Raw genomic sequence first — 16024 nt, 5'->3', positions numbered from 1 at the left:
CGCTATAATCAATGACTCAACAAATGTTTGTGGAGAGAGTGGGTGACCCTCTCCTTTTACCAACGGTAAACAGCCCGCGGAAAGAAAAAGTGACTTAGCCAAAGTCTCTCCAGTTATTTGGGGCAGAGTCGGGACTAGCATAGTAGTATCTCGACTCTCGCGGGAGGACTCGCTCCATTGTAGTTATTCATTCCCCTTTCCATACAACCAGGTCTAATCCAGCCACAGTCTTCAATTCTTAAGCTAAGAAAAAAGGAAAATACATGTAAACTCTGTTTTGCGATAGACGAGAAGACAGAAGAATCAAAAATCCTCCCTCCGGAGGCGCAACAGAATCCTTCCACAGCGCGGTCCTGTCACGTGACCACGCATCGCACACCAGACACCTGACCTTCTGAGGCGGCTTCCGCGCAGGCGCAGTGGACCTCTCTTGCGCCATTCCAGACATGGCGGCTCCGTTAGGGGGTATGTTTTCTGGGCAGCCACCCGGGCCCCCTCAGGCCCCACCGGGCCTTCCGGGCCAAGCTTCGCTTCTTCAGGCAGCTCCAGGCGCTCCTAGACCTTCCAACAGTACTTTGGTGGACGAGTTGGAGTCATCTTTCGAGGTAATATAAGACATGGGCGTCTTTGTCCCCAGCCTTTCCTTTTTTCTGAAACGTGAACTGCGCGTACGCGTATCTACTCCAGGGATACGAGCAACTAATTTACAGATAGGGAAACTGAGGCTTAAAGAACGTAAGTCATTGCTTTAGGCTTCCCCGTGGCCCGTATTCAATTCAGGTCTGCTGGCGGGGGCGCGTAAACTCGAGATTTCTGGAAATGTGGACCCGGTTTGCCTAAACCCCAAACTTGGAACCCTTCCAGATTCCCAGCCGGCTGCTGCCATCCCAACCGGTCGTCGGTCTCATCCCTGAGCACCGTTTCTTGCATCCCTGCATGTTCATTAAGCCTTTTCGGAGCTCAAAGTTTCACTACTGTGTCCTGTATCCTTTCCGCTGGGCTTCACCCTTAAACGATCCTAAAGAGACTCTTATGAGGGGAAATTGACTTCCTTAAATTACCAGGCGCAGCTTGGTACGAGGGGCCGAGGAAAGAGGAATGGTGGAGGTTAGGGAGGGAGGGAGGGAGCCACAGATGACCCAATCTCAGTTCTGCCCAAGGAGTTTACCTTGTAGCGAGAAAGGTGAACTGTGTATTGAGGGAAGATAGAGAGGTGAAAATAAGTGCTCTGGTGATTTCCAGTGGTCTTTAAAATGGAAGATGAGCTATTCCTGTCTAGTAATAAAGTAATATAACTTCAAATTGGAGTTAACTTTTCCACATTTAAATCCCAGTTTTGTCCAGCGCGGTGGCTCACTCCTGTAATCCCAGCAGTTTGGGAGGCCGAGGCGGGCTTATCACGAGGTCAGGAGTTCGAGACCAGCCTGACAAACATGGTGAAACCCCGACTCTACTAAAAATACAAAAATTAGCCAGGCATGGTGGCATGCGCCTGTGATCCCAGATACGAAAGAGAGTGAGGCAGGAGAATCGCTTGAACTCGGGAGGCGGAGGTTGCAGTGAGCCGAGATCACGCCATTGCACTCCAGCCTGGGTGACAGAGCTAGACTCCGTCTCAAAAAAATAAAATTAAATTAAATAAAAATCCCAATTTTGTGACTTTTAATATTGTATCTAATAGCACAGTGGTACATTTATAATTATAAATATGTAATTTATAAGCGATTGTATTATTCAGACTGCATGGACAAAATGCTTTTACCACACGGATGTACAAAGATTTAGAAATAAATGATTTGAGATGGAGTCTCACTCCCTCAGGCTGGAGTGCAGTGGCAGAGTTTCGGCTCACTGCAACCTCTGCCTCCCGGGTTCAAGCGATTCTCCTGCCTCAGCCTTCTGAGTTGCTGGGATTACAGGCGCCCGCCACACGCCCGGCTAATTTTTTTTATTTTTGGTAGAGACGGGTTTTCACCATCTTAGCCAGGCTGGCCTTGAACTCCTGACCTCATGATCCACCCTCCTCTGCCTCCCGAAGTGCTGGGATTACAGGCATAAGCCACCGTGCCTAGCCAGAAATAAATGATTTAAAGGACTGAGACCGTTTAGGAGGAGGGAGAGGAGGAGGAGGAGACGCCTTTGAGGTGATGGTAAGTGGTAAAGGAAGGGACTGGTGAGCTTTAGAGCAGCATCTAGCATTGTTCTTGAGGGGAGCTGGCTCTCTGTCCTGGGCACTTGTTGAAAGACTGGCCCTGTACAAATCTTAGCCAAAGTTGACTCCCGGCACCCTGCTGCTTAAAAACTTATAGTAGCTGCTTGTTGCTCTTGAGATAAGATCAAGATGTTTAGTGTGGTCTCCCAGGCTTTGCATGTTGAGTTCTTTCCTTCAGACTCATTTTCTTTTTTCTTTTTTTTTTCCGAGACGGAGTCTCGCTCTGTTGCCCAGGCTGGAGTGCAGTGGCCGGATCTCAGCTCACTGCAAGCTCCGCCTCCCGGGTTCACGGCATTTTCCTGCCTCAGCCTCCCAAGTAGCTGGGACTACAGGCGCCTGCCACCTTGCCCGGCTCATTTTTTGTATTTTTAGTAGAGACGGGGTTTCACCGTTTTAGCCAGGATGGTCTCGATCTCCTGACCTCGTGATCCGCCCGTCTCAGCCTCCCAAAGTGCTGGGATTACAGGCTTGAGTCACCGCGCCCGGCCGGCCGAGACTCATTTTCTTACTCCAGCCACACAAGACTTTCCCATGTGTACCATTTGTTTTCTTTTTGGGCTTCCAGGCCCCTCCTCAGCTCATTGCATCACTTCCTTAGTGGACCCTTCTCTGGCCTTTTTAATACTTACCATTAAACCAGGCTGCATGAAGTCAGAGACTACCTGTTTTGTACCCCCACCCCTCACATTGTGTATCCTGTAGGGCTAATACAGTGGTAGTAGATAGCAAGTGCTAGATGAACATTTGTCAGACATTGAAGGAGCCTGTAGTGTAGTTGCCTGTGCACAGAACTCCTTGCCTGATTCACATATGTGTCTGTAGGTGCCCTTGAGAGAGAACTCCCTCTGGGACTTGATTATCCATACGGAGAATACAGAGAAAACCAGTCCCTACCTTCAGGAAGCTTGTGATAAACGGCAGGCAGTTGCCTTGCTGTAGGATCGATCACTGCTCTGATAGAAGAAATCTAGGGTACTGTGGGAGCACATATAGGTGTGTACATCAAGGAAGGCTTCCCAGAGAGCATGAAAGCCAAAGAAGCATTTTGATTTAGCCAGGCGAAGGAGAGTGGGAGAGGTGCGAGCTGGATCCTCTCTCTGCTGCTGGGTGATCACGATCGGTCTAGTCTTGTCTCAAGATTCAATTCAAAGGCCACATTTTCTTTGGAACTTTTCCTGTTTCCTCCCTTGTGTTCTGTGTGGACCTCAATTTTCACAGCCTCCAGTGGCACATGGCAGCGCCTGCTTACCTGCTTCTCATTCCTATTGGGGTGCCACCCCTTGAGGTTTCTGTCTGCTCATTCTAGCTGCTCAGTACATGCTCTTTGATGGAAGGAATTTATTGAGCTCATGCACTCTTGATTTTGGAGGGAACGTTGGAGACCATCTAGTTCCATTTCCTCCATTCATGGATAGAGAAACTGAGGCTCAGTGAGGACAAGTTACTTGCTCAAAGCCAGCTATTGGGTTTGTGGAAATGAGGACTGGCACTTACTTTCCAGGCAAAGGCTCTGTTTTAGCCATGCTTTTAAAAAGCTATTCTCTTTCTAGGTAGATGCAGTGGCTTACGCCTGTAATCCCAGCACTTTGGGAGGCCAAGGTGACTGATCACTTCAGGTCAGGAGTTCGAGACCATCCTGGGCAACATGGCGAAACCCCATCTCTAACTAAAAATACAAAAATTAGTGGTCTGTGGTGGCATACGCCTTAATCCCAGCTACTTGGGAGGCTGAGGCAGGAGAATCACTGAAACCCGGGAGGCAGAGGTTGCAGTGAGCCAAGATCGTGCCACTGCACTCTAGCCTGGGCAACAGAGCGAGACTCCGCCTCAAAAAAAAAAAAAAAAAGGCTGTTCTCTTCTTAATACAGCTGTCCAACTGTCTATAAAGGCCTGTGTATCTGTTTTTTTCTGTTTTTTTCTTTGAGACAGAGGCTCATTCTGTCACCCAGGCCAGAGTGCAGTGGCACGATCTTGGGTCACTGCAGCCTCCACTTCCTGGGCTCAAGTGGTCCTCTTGCTTCAGCCTTCCAAGTGGCTGGGACTGCAGGTGCGCACCACTACGCCTGGCTAATTTTTGTTTTTGTAGAGAGTTTCACCACATTGCCCATGCTGGTCTTGAACTCTTGGGCTGAAACCATCCACCCATCTTGGCTTCCAAAAGTGTTGGGATTACAGGCGTGAGCCACCACGTCTGACCCCAAATTTTTTTCTTAAGCAGGTGGAGGGCAGTAAAATTCTTGAGATCAGATTTCCTGCCACCCTATCTGGTAGGCCTCCTGGCTCTGGGGAGCTGGCCCAGCTTTTTTGGCCAGTTTGTGACTGGTTGGCTTCTTGATGTGACATTTTCCAGTAGCCATAGGTCTCACAAAGGAGGTACATCCTACCCACATCCCAAACCCAACAGGAGTCAACTTTCGTTTTGTTTTGTTTTGTTTTGTTTTGTTTTTTTTTTTGGAGACAGAGTCTCTCTCTGTTGCCCAGGCTGGAGTGCAGTGATCTTGGCTCACTGCAGACTCTGCCTCCCAGGTTCTCGCCATTCTCCTGCTTCAGCCTTCCGAGTAGCTGGGATTACAGGTACCCGCCACCACACCTGGCTAATTTTTTGTATTTTTAGTAGATACAGGGTTTCACTGTGTTAGCCAGGATGGTCTCGGTCTTCTGACCTTGTGATCCTCCCGCCTCAGCCTCCCAAAGTGCTGGGATTATAGGCGTGAGCCACCACGCCCGGCCCCCCTTTTTTTTTTTTTTTTTTTGAGACAGATTCTCACCCTGTCACCCAGGCTGGAGTGCAGTGGTGCGATCTCGGCTCACTGCAACCTGCGCCTCCCAGGTTCAAGCGATTCTCCTGCCTCAGCCTCCCGAGTAGGTGGGACTATAGGCACGTGCCACCATGCCTAGCTAATTTTTTGTATTTTTATTAGAGAAGGGGTTTCACCATGTTAGCTAGGATGGTCTTGATCTCCTGACCTCGTGATCCGCCCATATCGGCCTTCCAAAGTGTTGAGATTACAGGTGTGAGCCACCGTGCCCGGCCAGGAGTCAACTTTCAAAGTAATCCCGAGAATGGGCAATCTGTGTTGCTGATTTACTTTCTCTGTAAATCAAGCGCGGGAGCTGCAGGCAGGCAGAAGTTTTGCGTCTCAAAGGGCCTTCACGTGTAGATAATGTTCTAAATTTGAGCTCAGATCTGTCTGCCTCACACCAAGTGTAGTTTGCTGATTGCTGACAGAGCTCTGCTTTCCTGTATTTGAGGCTTCCTTTCTAACTCCTGCTCTTCCAGCTGCCATGCTGTTCTCTTTCTGTGCCTCCCCAATCTCCCTGCCCACTTCCTGCAGTGGGCCTGCTTTGGTACATTTCTTTAGAGTTGCTTGTGCGCAGAACCCCTTGGCTGATTCACATTTGCATCTGTATAGGTGCCCTTTAGAGATAACTCTCTCTGGGACTTGATTATCTATGTGACACCAACCTTGTCCTTTTAGGCCGTCCAGTCAGTCAGTAATATGTGTTATTAAACATTTCCCTTGTGCCAAGGCAGTGTTCCAGGCACTAGGAGGACAATGGTGAACAAGACAGACAAAATTCCCACCTACTAGTAGGGGACAGATAATAATGGATGAAAATAATGGATATGATGTCACTTAATTATGTGAAAAACTATAAAACTGTGCTTGGGTGTGGAGCGTGAGCAGGAGGGGCACAGTTTAGAAAGGGTAGACTGGCTAGTCTCTCTGAGGGGGAGAAGATTGGCCTGAGTCCTGAATGGGTGGTGATGTGAGTTGTGTAAGCACCAGCAAGAGGCCACAGTGGGGCTGGAAGAGTGTCTGGGCCTGGTGTGGAATAAGGTACGGGGAAGGGGCATGTGGTAGGACAGAGACCAAATGTGGTGGCAGCTCATTTGCCTGGCGCTTCTTCCATGGGCCTAATTAATTGGTAAACTGAGTTTACCAAATGTTTCCATTGGCCTGATGTCTTGCCATCTCGTGCAAACAGATGCTGCCACTTTATCACATGACTTCAGGAGAAGTTATTTCTTCCTGTGGAGTAAAATTTTTGATGTGTGAATGACATTTTTTTCTTTCCTACGTTTTTATTACACAGGCTTGCTTTGCGTCTCTGGTGAGTCAGGACTATGTCAATGGCACTGATCAGGAAGAAATTCGAACTGGTAAGCATTCCCTCTGTGTACACAATGTTCTTGGCTTCAGCAAGATTTCCTAGTTGCTAATTTTATACTTCATGTGTTTCAGTCCTGCTTTTATCCTAAGAGAATATTTCAGGGACTGAAATGTGTGCACATAATCTCTATGAGCTGCTGACTCTTGGTTCAGTTTATTAATTGACATCTTATATCACCCATAATGAATCATTTATAATGAACTTTTCATACTGGTACTAGGTAAAGAAGAAGACCAATGGTGTGTACTGCTTTTCAAAAAAATTTTATTATTTTTGGAATAGGTCTTACAGAAAAAAGTCCCCTGTGCTTCTTTTTATTCCCCGAGTTCTGTCCCTAAAGGTAACCAGAGCTTCTGATTTCTTCGTACTATATTTTACATGTTTCTTTTTCTTTTTTGTTTTTCCGAGATGGAGTTTCACTTTTGTTGCCCAGGCTAGAGTGCTCATTGCAACCACCACCTCACGGGTTCAGGCAGTTCTCCTGTCTCAGCCTCCCAGGTAGCTGGGACTACAGGCATGCACCACCATACTCAGCTAATTTTGTATTTTTAGTAGAGACGGGGTTCTCACCATGTTGGCCAGGCTGGTCTCGAACTTCTGACCTCTGGTGATCCACCCACCTCAGCCTCCCAAAGTGTTGGGATTACAGGCGTGAGCCACTGCGCCCAGCCTTATATGTGCCATTTTAACTGGAAATTATGATGCTAATTGCTGGATCTCTGCATTGTCTTTCTCTCTTTTTTTTTTTTTGGAGACAGAGGTCTTGCTCTCTCATGCTTTTAAGGAATGCAGTGGCATGATCTCTGCTCACTGCAACCTCTGCCTCCTGGGCTGAAGCAGTCCTCCCATTTCAGCCCCCTAGTAGCTGGGACCACAGTGTGAGCTACCACATTTGTTTTTTTATTTTTTTTGTGGAGATGGGATCTTGCTGTATTGCCCAGGCTGGTCTCAAACTCCTAGGCTCAAGCAGACTTCCTGCCTCAGCCTCCCAAAATGTTGGGATTACAGGATGAGCCACCACGCTCAGCCTCTGCATTGTCTTTTTTTTTGAGACTCGCTCTGTCACCAGTCTGGAGTACGGTGGCACGATCTCAGTTCACTGCAACCTCAGACTCCCTGGTTCAAGGGATTCTACTGCCTCAGCCTCTTGAGTAGCTGGAATTACAGGCATGTACCACCACGCCCAGCTAATTTTTGTATTTTTAGTAGAGATGGGGTTTCACCATGTTGGCCAGGCTGGTCTCGATCTCCTGACCTCATGATCTGCCCGCCTTGGCCTCCTAGAGTGCTGGGATTACAGGCTTGAGCCACCGTGCCCAGCTGCATTGTCTTTTTAAAGATCTCATGGCTTTTATACTGTATTAAGGTCTTTTTTTAACCTGAGAAAAGCACAAATTATCTGCTCTTTAATGTTGGTTAACACATGAGAAGTTGGGGGTTATTACTACTGCTGTGGCCAAGATTAAAATCCCTGAGTTGTCTATGAGAAAGCTCTGTTTTTACCTTCTGATTATTCATTTATGAGGGAGATACATGAGTCTGTTGTTTTTCTTATTTTAATAATTTTGGTCCTTTTTTTTTTTTTAGGTGTTGATCAGTGTATCCAGAAGTTTCTGGATATTGCAAGACAGACAGAGTGTTTTTTCTTACAAAAAAGATTGCAGTTATCTGTCCAGAAACCAGAGCAAGTTATCAAAGAGGTATGGACTCAGTTTTCACCTTAGCTCTATAGGAATAACTAAGTGGTGCCAGGAATCCTTTTATGCTTTAAATGAGATGTACCTGTTTCCCGTGAGTTTCATTCAGGCTTTATAGGTCAGTGTGAAATGTGGCTAGTCATCCATGTTTGGGACAACCTGAACAAGAAGTAGAGCCAAGGAGTGGGGTCCAAAAGCAGAGTGTCAGACAGAACAGCTCTGATGTGACTTGTGTCATACATTAGCCTTCAGGAAAGATTTTTCTTAAAAGATTCTGCCATGTGAAAAAAGGATAAAAAGCCATAACATATATAGGCTTGTTTTGACAAAAACTGAGATCTGTGTCCCCAGTTGCCTTAGCCAGTGCCTTGCACACAGGAATCCAAGAAATCAGAAAGTAGTGTTCGACCCAGGCTCCTGGAAACTCAGGATTTCGTTGATCGCAGTTGTTCTAAGCTAGGACATTTGGAAGTGTGTTGGGGTTGCCACGATGACTTGGGAAGCTTTAATGGCATTGAATGGGTTGGGCTAGGATCTGCTCCATGCCATGTGGAAGAGTGAAGAATCGTCCTGCCCAAAAAGCCAGCGATGCCCTCAGTGAGAAACACTGAATTGAGATTACTGGTTGGGGGCAATTTTTGAAGTAACTAGTCCCAATTAATCAAAAAGTCTCTTTTCTTTCATGATACCAGTTGTTGGGGATAGATATTCTTACAGTTTATCATGTCAGATCATTTCCTGATGTGAATACTTGAATAACAATGCAGATATGTCCAAAACTGGGTCTTTAGTAAAGGATGTAATGCTGTTGTTCATAAAAAGCTCTTGAAAATGTAATTTTAACAGTTCATAATCTGAAGTGATAGAATAGTGGTGTGGAGTTTTTTGTAAACAGTTGTTAACAAATGTTTCAGATTTTCAGTGTTTTAGGTTCTCAGCAGTAACCTTTGGAGAGAGGTACTGGGTGGCTGGGGACCAGGATGGGATAGAGTCTGCGTATTAGTCTGTTTTCACACTGCTGATAAAGACATATCTGAGACTGGGCAATTCACAAAAGAAGAAGGTTTAATGGACTTACAGTTCCACGTGGCTGGGGAGGCCTCACAATCATGGCAGAAGGTGAAAGACACATCTCACATGGCGGTAGATAAGAACTTGTGCAGGGAAACTCCTATTTTTAAAACCATCAGATCTCGTGAGATTTATTCACTACCAGGAGAACAGCATGGATGGGAAAGACCTGCCTCCATGATTCAGTTACCTCCCACCAGGTTCCTCCCACAACACTTGGGAACTGTAGGAGTTACAATTCAAGATGAGATTGAGTGGGGACATAGCCAAACCATATCAATCTGATTTCTTTTTGGCTGCTCTTTTCAATTTTGTAACTTGCATATTACTTTCTATAAGAAAAATAAACATAGGCCGGGCGTGGTAGCTCACGCCTGTAATCCCAGCACTTTAGCACTTTGGGAGGCTGAGGCAGGTGGATTACTTGAGGTCAGGAGTTCGAGATTAGCTTGGCCAACATGGCAAAACCCCATCTCTACTAAAAATACAAAATTTAGCCGGGTGTGGTGGCATGTGCCTATGATCCCAGCTACTCAGGAGGTTGAGGCAGGAGAATCACTTGAACCCGGGAGGTGGAGGCTGCAGTGAGCCGAGATTGCACCACTGCACTCTAACCTGGGTGACAGAACAAGACTTCGTCTCAAAAAAAAAAAAAACCCATATAAACTTATGTCAGAATCTATCATTTGGGTTAATTAAATAATGGAGCCAAGGAGAGTAGTGGGCTTAATATGGTTTAATGGATTCTCTTTGTTTTGAATTGTTAGCCTTTTAACCAACCAGAACTGTGTGTGTTTTTCTTGAGTTTGCTCTGACTTACTCCATTGCTTTCATCGGCAGGATGTGTCGGAGCTAAGGAATGAATTACAGCGGAAAGACGCGCTAGTCCAGAAGCACTTGACAAAGCTGAGGCATTGGCAGCAGGTGCTGGAGGAAATCAACGTGCAGCACAAAAAGCCCGCCGACATCCCTCAGGGCTCCTTGGCCTACCTGGAGCAGGCGTCTGCCAACATCCCTGCACCTCTGAAGCCAACGTGAGCAAAGGGCAGAGGCATTTGGCCTATGAGTGGGCTGGTGCGTGAGGTTGGCCACATATCCCTTCCTGGGGACTTGACATTTTGGAAGAACTCTTTGCCAGATAATGAGTTCATTTTAGTTTTATGCTTGCATTGAAAATTTTTCCACTATTTTTATAAGCTGTTAATTTCTTGAGTACTTTATAACATGTCTGTAGCTTGGATAAACCAATTTTTTTTTTCTTTTTGTCTTTAGCAAAGTTTAGACTGTGAGTGTGATGATACAGATTCTTTTCTATGGTGGCTTTGTTTTTAAATTTTTGTATGACTTTTCATCTTTGTATGTGTGTTTCCTGTAGTTTGATCTGAAGGAGAAGAGTATAGTAGCCTGAGAATCAGGAGATGGGGATTTTGGTTGTAGGTCTTACGATAATTACCCCTCAGTGGTGTGTAGAAAAGTATGTAAATTTGCTCTGTTTTAAGACTTTGAACTACCTCAAGAAGAGGAATCTAATACAATATTTGTAATGTTTCCAGAGCTCTCAATGAGGATATTTTTGTAAATAGGTGGGAAGAGGATGGAATTTTCCTGGGTTAGTGTAGTAATCTTACACTAGGATCCTTAGGTTGATGCTGACCTCTATTTGGGGTATGTTTATATTTTACGTGGTGTTTGTTTACTTTTTTTTTTGACAGAGAAGGATATAGTGGGAGCAGTGATACGCTAACATTCATTACATTCTGCAGTAATGAATCTGTTTAATGGGGCAGACACTGTTTTCAGTAGCATGACAGTGGGGGCATAGGTGAGCTAAGAGGTGCTAAAGCTTGCTCTGATTGTCTCTTTCTGTTTTGAGTTTTGTTTGCGTGTTTCATTTTTGTTTTACGTTTTGGGAGGGGAAACATTTTCCATTAAGGAAGGTTGTCGCCAGTGGATTTGACTCCAAGGGACTAGAGTGACTAGAAAGGAGTGGAGGAGTATTATGTCTTGGAAGAGACTCCCGCTCTGATTGTCCAAGGGTGGGTTCTGGCCTGGCTTGTTGCTTGATCTAAGGTCCGTCCATAGGCTTCAGGCTTTCGACTTTCAAACAAACATCTGTGCCACACATATTCTGTAAATGATCCTATTCAGTCTTCTAGAAGGCTTATAACAGAATCAATATTGTTGTCCCCATTTTCACAGATGGATAAAAAAGTCTGTAAAATAGGGATAAGACTAGGACCTATCCTCCAGGATTATTTTTGCAGATTAAAGGAGATGTTGAGGCCGGGCGCGGTGGCTCACGCCTGTAATCCCTGCACTTTGGGAGGCTGAGGCAGGAGAATCTCTTGAACCCGGGAGGCAGAGGTTGTGGTGAGCTGAGATTGTGCCATTGCACTCCAGCCTGGGCTACAAGAGTGAAACTCCATCTCAAAAAAGAAAAAGGAGATGTTGAATGGGAAGTCAGTAGCAAGGGTGCTAGAATGTAGCAAGTATTCTTCAGGTGTTAGTGATTTCTGTTGTTCCGGGAAGAGGAGGGTTATGGAGGAAGAGTATGGGATTTAGGAGGGTTAAGTGATTTGCCCAAAGTCAAGAGGTTAGTCTTTAACCCTTGACAGAAGCAGGATTTGAAGTGAGTTTTCACGCCTCTCTTCCCTGGTCAGTGTGTTGATAACAGCCCACCCACCTGTGGTTCCAGGGTGTTCTTAAGACGCCAAGGTTGTCTTGGGTGTGGTAGCTCTTTGAAAGGTAGAAAGTTCCACCAGGAGGGCCTTTTTTCTTGAATACTACTTAGCTTCCAGCTTCCTTGTCAGGCTGCAAGATGCAGATTGCCTGTGGGCTGTCACTCTCCACAGATAAACCTACCTACATCTTCAGGACAGCCTTTTTTTTTTGAGACAGTCTTGCTCTGTCACCCAAGCTGTAGTGCAGTGGCACAACGGGGTGCCACAGGCAAGTGCTGGGGAAAGGCCAACCCAGCCATCAGGTAGCCTGTGTGTTCTACAAACAGCAGCTGGCAGCACTGCCTCCTGCAGGACATTCCTGCCACCCGACCTCAAAGCTGGTGGGTGACCTTTTCAGCCATTTGACATTCCCCCCAGAAGAACCGCTGCCTCCCAGAGGTTTAAGCAGTTCTCCTGCCTCCCAAGTAGATGGGCTAATTTTTTTTTTTGAGATGGGGTCTCATTCTGTCCAGGCTGGAGTGCAGTGGTGCGATCTCAGCTCACTGCAACCTCGGCCTCCCGGGTTCAAGCAGTTCTCCCACCTCAGCCTCCCAAGTAGCCGTCAGGCATGCACCACCCCACCCAGATAATTTTGTATTTTTAATAGAGATGGGGTTTCACCATGTTGGCCAGGATGGTCTCGATCTGACCTCGTGATCCACTCGCCTCTGCCTCCCAAAGGGCTGGGATTACAAGCGTGAGCTACCGTGCCTGGCCTTAATTTTTGTATTTTTAATGGAGACAGGGTTTTGCCACATTGGCCAGGCTGGTCTTGAACTCCTGACCTCAAGTGCTCTGCCCGCCTCGGCCTCCCAAAGTGCTGGGATTACAGGCATGAGCCACCGCACCCAGCCCATCTTCATATTCTTTACTTAAACTTAATTCTTTTTCATTCATCTTCCCTTCTTTCCTCTTTTCTCCTCTACCCAAATGTCTTAACTGTTGACATTCCCAAGTGTTTGGTTGTGGGCCTCTAGAGGTTGTGAAGGAGTGCTGCTCAGTCCTCCCTTCAAGAAAGCAGCTTCAAGGAGTTCAGTTACAAAAGCTCCTGGCATTGGGGATCTGCCGCCATGTTCCTGCCCAGGCCATGCTGGTCCTGGCTGTCACCAAGCACAGTGGAGGTCCAGGTGCTAGGCCATTTCTGCTCGACACAGGACTCCTCTAATAAGCAGTCTGAGGCCGGGTGCAGGAGGCTGAGGCAGGAGAATGGCTTGAACCCAGGAGGTGGATGTTGCAGTGAGCTGAGATCGAGCCACTGCACTCCAGTCTGGGTGACAGAGCAAGACTCTGTGTCAAAAAAATAAAAATGAAAAAAAAAATACTGAGCAGTCTGCTTGGGCGCTTCCATCAGCCCGGCCACAACATCTTCAGAGCTGTCCTGCCTTCTTTTGCCCCAATGTTCCTTGACCCACCTGTCAGACCTACATCATAGGCTCTTCCTGTCTTCTGTTTCCTCTCCCCTTTCTCAAAATAGGTGTTTCTCCTGAAAAAGAGAGAAAAAAACACCTGTCCCTGACATTCAGAAGCTGACAACACTGTTCGGTCATGTCATTCTCCTGTAGGACATAAACAGTCTCTGAATACCAACTCTAAAGTTGCTCTCAGGCCATGATAAAATAAACCACTTCATAATTTTGTCTAAGCACATACAAAGAAAATTCAGGGTCAGTTTACCACTCACAAAATACCAAACATCCTTCTCCTGGTTAAAATGAGTGACAGTTGCTATATATGTATGTATATATATGCAATTATACCTTTATTCCTATGCTAGTCCACCTTCCTATAAATAAGATGTATTGAGATGCTCAATCCTACAGTCGCCCCCACTCTGACAGCATCCAGTCGAGTGAATCGTCACTTCCTTGAAATCACCCAACCAGGGCCAGAATCCTAAAAGAGGTTCTTTGTGACATTCTCTGTCTGAGAAGCCCATGGTTCTCTGTGGTGAATAGACCCACCTTGTTCAAATCAGGCGTTTCTGGTGGGCTTTGGCTGAAGGCATTCACACCCCCCAGTGAATGTCTTGCGCTTCTCATTGTGTCTCGGGGCGTGCCTGGTGGAGGACCTGACTGAGACAATTGTGACTGGATGTGGTCTGAGAACAGGCAGTAGCATGGGGCTTGGGGACTGGCTCACTCACTGCCCAACTGACAGCAAAACCCATCTGGAGCAGCGTGTGAGGTATGGACAGTCACCTCACGAGGGGGTGGCTCAGTTGCTGAGGATTCCACTAGTGGTGCCCTGGGAAAATATCCCTGTGGAGGGGAATGTGAGGAGTCAAACCTGTGGGAGGTAAGAGGAGTACTGCAACAAGGACAGTAGAGTGTCAGTTCCCTGCAGAGGGATAGTGAGAAACTGATGAGGTGACTGTGAGTGCCTGGGGCCTCTGTCATTATCTTGGAGGCGCTGGTAGAAATAATCAAAACCAATACTGAGGCCAGACGGTGACTCACGCCTGTAATCCCAGCACTTGGGGAGGCTGAGGCGGGCGGATCACTTCGAGGTTAGGAGTTCGTGACCAGCCTGGCCAACATGGTGAAACCCCGTCTCTACTAAAAGTACAATAATTAGCGTGGTGGTGGGTACCTGTAGTCCCAGCTACTTAGGAGGGTGAGGCAGAAGAATCACTTGAACCCGGGAGGCGGAGGTTGCAGTGAGCTGAGATTGCACCATGGCACCCCAGCTTGGGTGACAGAGCAAGATTCCATCTCAAAAACACACAAATGATACTGCATCCTGAGGGTGGAGGTGAGGTGACAGTCAAGATCAGTGCTACCCTTGGAAATCTGACAGATGCAGTAAGACGGTCCTTATCATAGTTCCATTTAATTTGCCAGCCTCGTCTGCAGAATCCAGATGGATCCTGGAGAAAAATTAACCAAGTAGTCTCAATCACAATTGCTGGGTTGGATATTACATCAATGTTAGAGCAGTTAAGGGCTCAACTATGTGGTGTGCAAGCCATTGACTAGGTGAATCCATTCTTACCTACCCCAATTACAAAACAGTTTGCATTCATGTGGAACAGATAGTATTCCTTTCAGTTTTGCTACAGGAACATGTTACCTCTTCCATACGTCATAATATCCCATTTTTTCTCTCTCCTAACTTAATCCTGAATTGGATAATTTCTCTTCATCTCCATTGTCTGTCACTTCTGCGCCATCACTGTCATCTCTAGACCACTCTGCTCTTGAGAGATTGATGGAATCATTACGCAAACTAAAACAGAATGTTTTATCTATCAAATTGTATTTCTTTGTCAATAGTGTTGGGCACAGCAGGTTCATTTACTGCAGGTAAGGGTGTAAATTGCTAGAAACTTGCTGAATGGCAGTTTGGTAATATCAAACAAAAAGCTTAAGTTTGTGTCCTTAAATGCCTTACTTCAATACTCAAGGCATATGGCCTCAAGAAAAAATTATAGAAGCATGCAAAGATTTTGTTAACAAAGATATAATCATTGCAGGGTAGAATTTAGAAATTTAAGAAGATATTTCAGGCGCCTGCAACAAGAAAGGAGTCAAAACAGATGTACAGTCTTAATTAGTAAAATTCTCTTCCTGCCCGGGGATCACACCTCTAGGACTGTGAGTGACACATTTCCATTGTTTATAAATTATCCAGTATAAGTAAGATATTTTGTTAGAGCTGCCTGAACGAACTAAGACACTCTAAGCAGGAAACTCACAAAAAATACTTGGTAATGAAAAACAATATGGCGTGTTAATGTATGATGACAAGTGTTTGTATTTAAAAATGTATTGGGGCCTCTTTTTGATTAGGCAGTAAATTTACCTTTAATATGTAAGTTTGTTTGACAGTTATAATGTGTAATCAGCTTTTTTTTTAAGGTGATGTGATTGAGGTTAATGTGAAGTGAACTTTCTATTTCCAAGCTGTCTTCATCTCATTTTACCTTTCTGTGGAAAATCAATACAAGTCAACTATTTTTATTGCCCAGTTGTTCAAAGTTTTATTTAAAGAGCAAAGATTTGACAATGCATAGAATTAACATTGGTTTGTGGGCCACCTCCTGGGCCAGCACCAAAGACTGAAAAAATATTTTGCCCCCTAAAAGTTGTACTGAGTCTTGTCAAATCACCTTGCTCCATCAGAAGGTGAGACAAATCAGTGTGGACTGA

General features: G+C 45.9%; 1 protein-coding gene across 1 annotated transcript; it reads left to right on the top strand.

The window, feature by feature from the left end:
- The first annotated feature begins 419 nt into the window (after positions 1-419).
- Positions 420-15842, top strand: LOC105487884 (mediator complex subunit 28). Its single transcript, XM_011751519.3, has 4 exons — positions 420-605; positions 6311-6377; positions 7976-8088; positions 9997-15842. The coding sequence occupies exons 1-4, from the start codon at positions 447-449 to the stop codon at positions 10192-10194; spliced, it is 537 nt and encodes a 178-aa protein (XP_011749821.1). The 5' UTR covers positions 420-446; the 3' UTR covers positions 10195-15842.
- The last annotated feature ends 182 nt before the right edge of the window (positions 15843-16024 follow it).

This window comes from Macaca nemestrina, chromosome 3 (genome assembly GCF_043159975.1).
Source record: "Macaca nemestrina isolate mMacNem1 chromosome 3, mMacNem.hap1, whole genome shotgun sequence".
NCBI classification, from domain to species: domain Eukaryota; kingdom Metazoa; phylum Chordata; class Mammalia; order Primates; family Cercopithecidae; genus Macaca; species Macaca nemestrina.
Note: the sequence above shows the minus strand (reverse complement) of the source record. Positions and strands in the feature narration are given on the sequence as shown.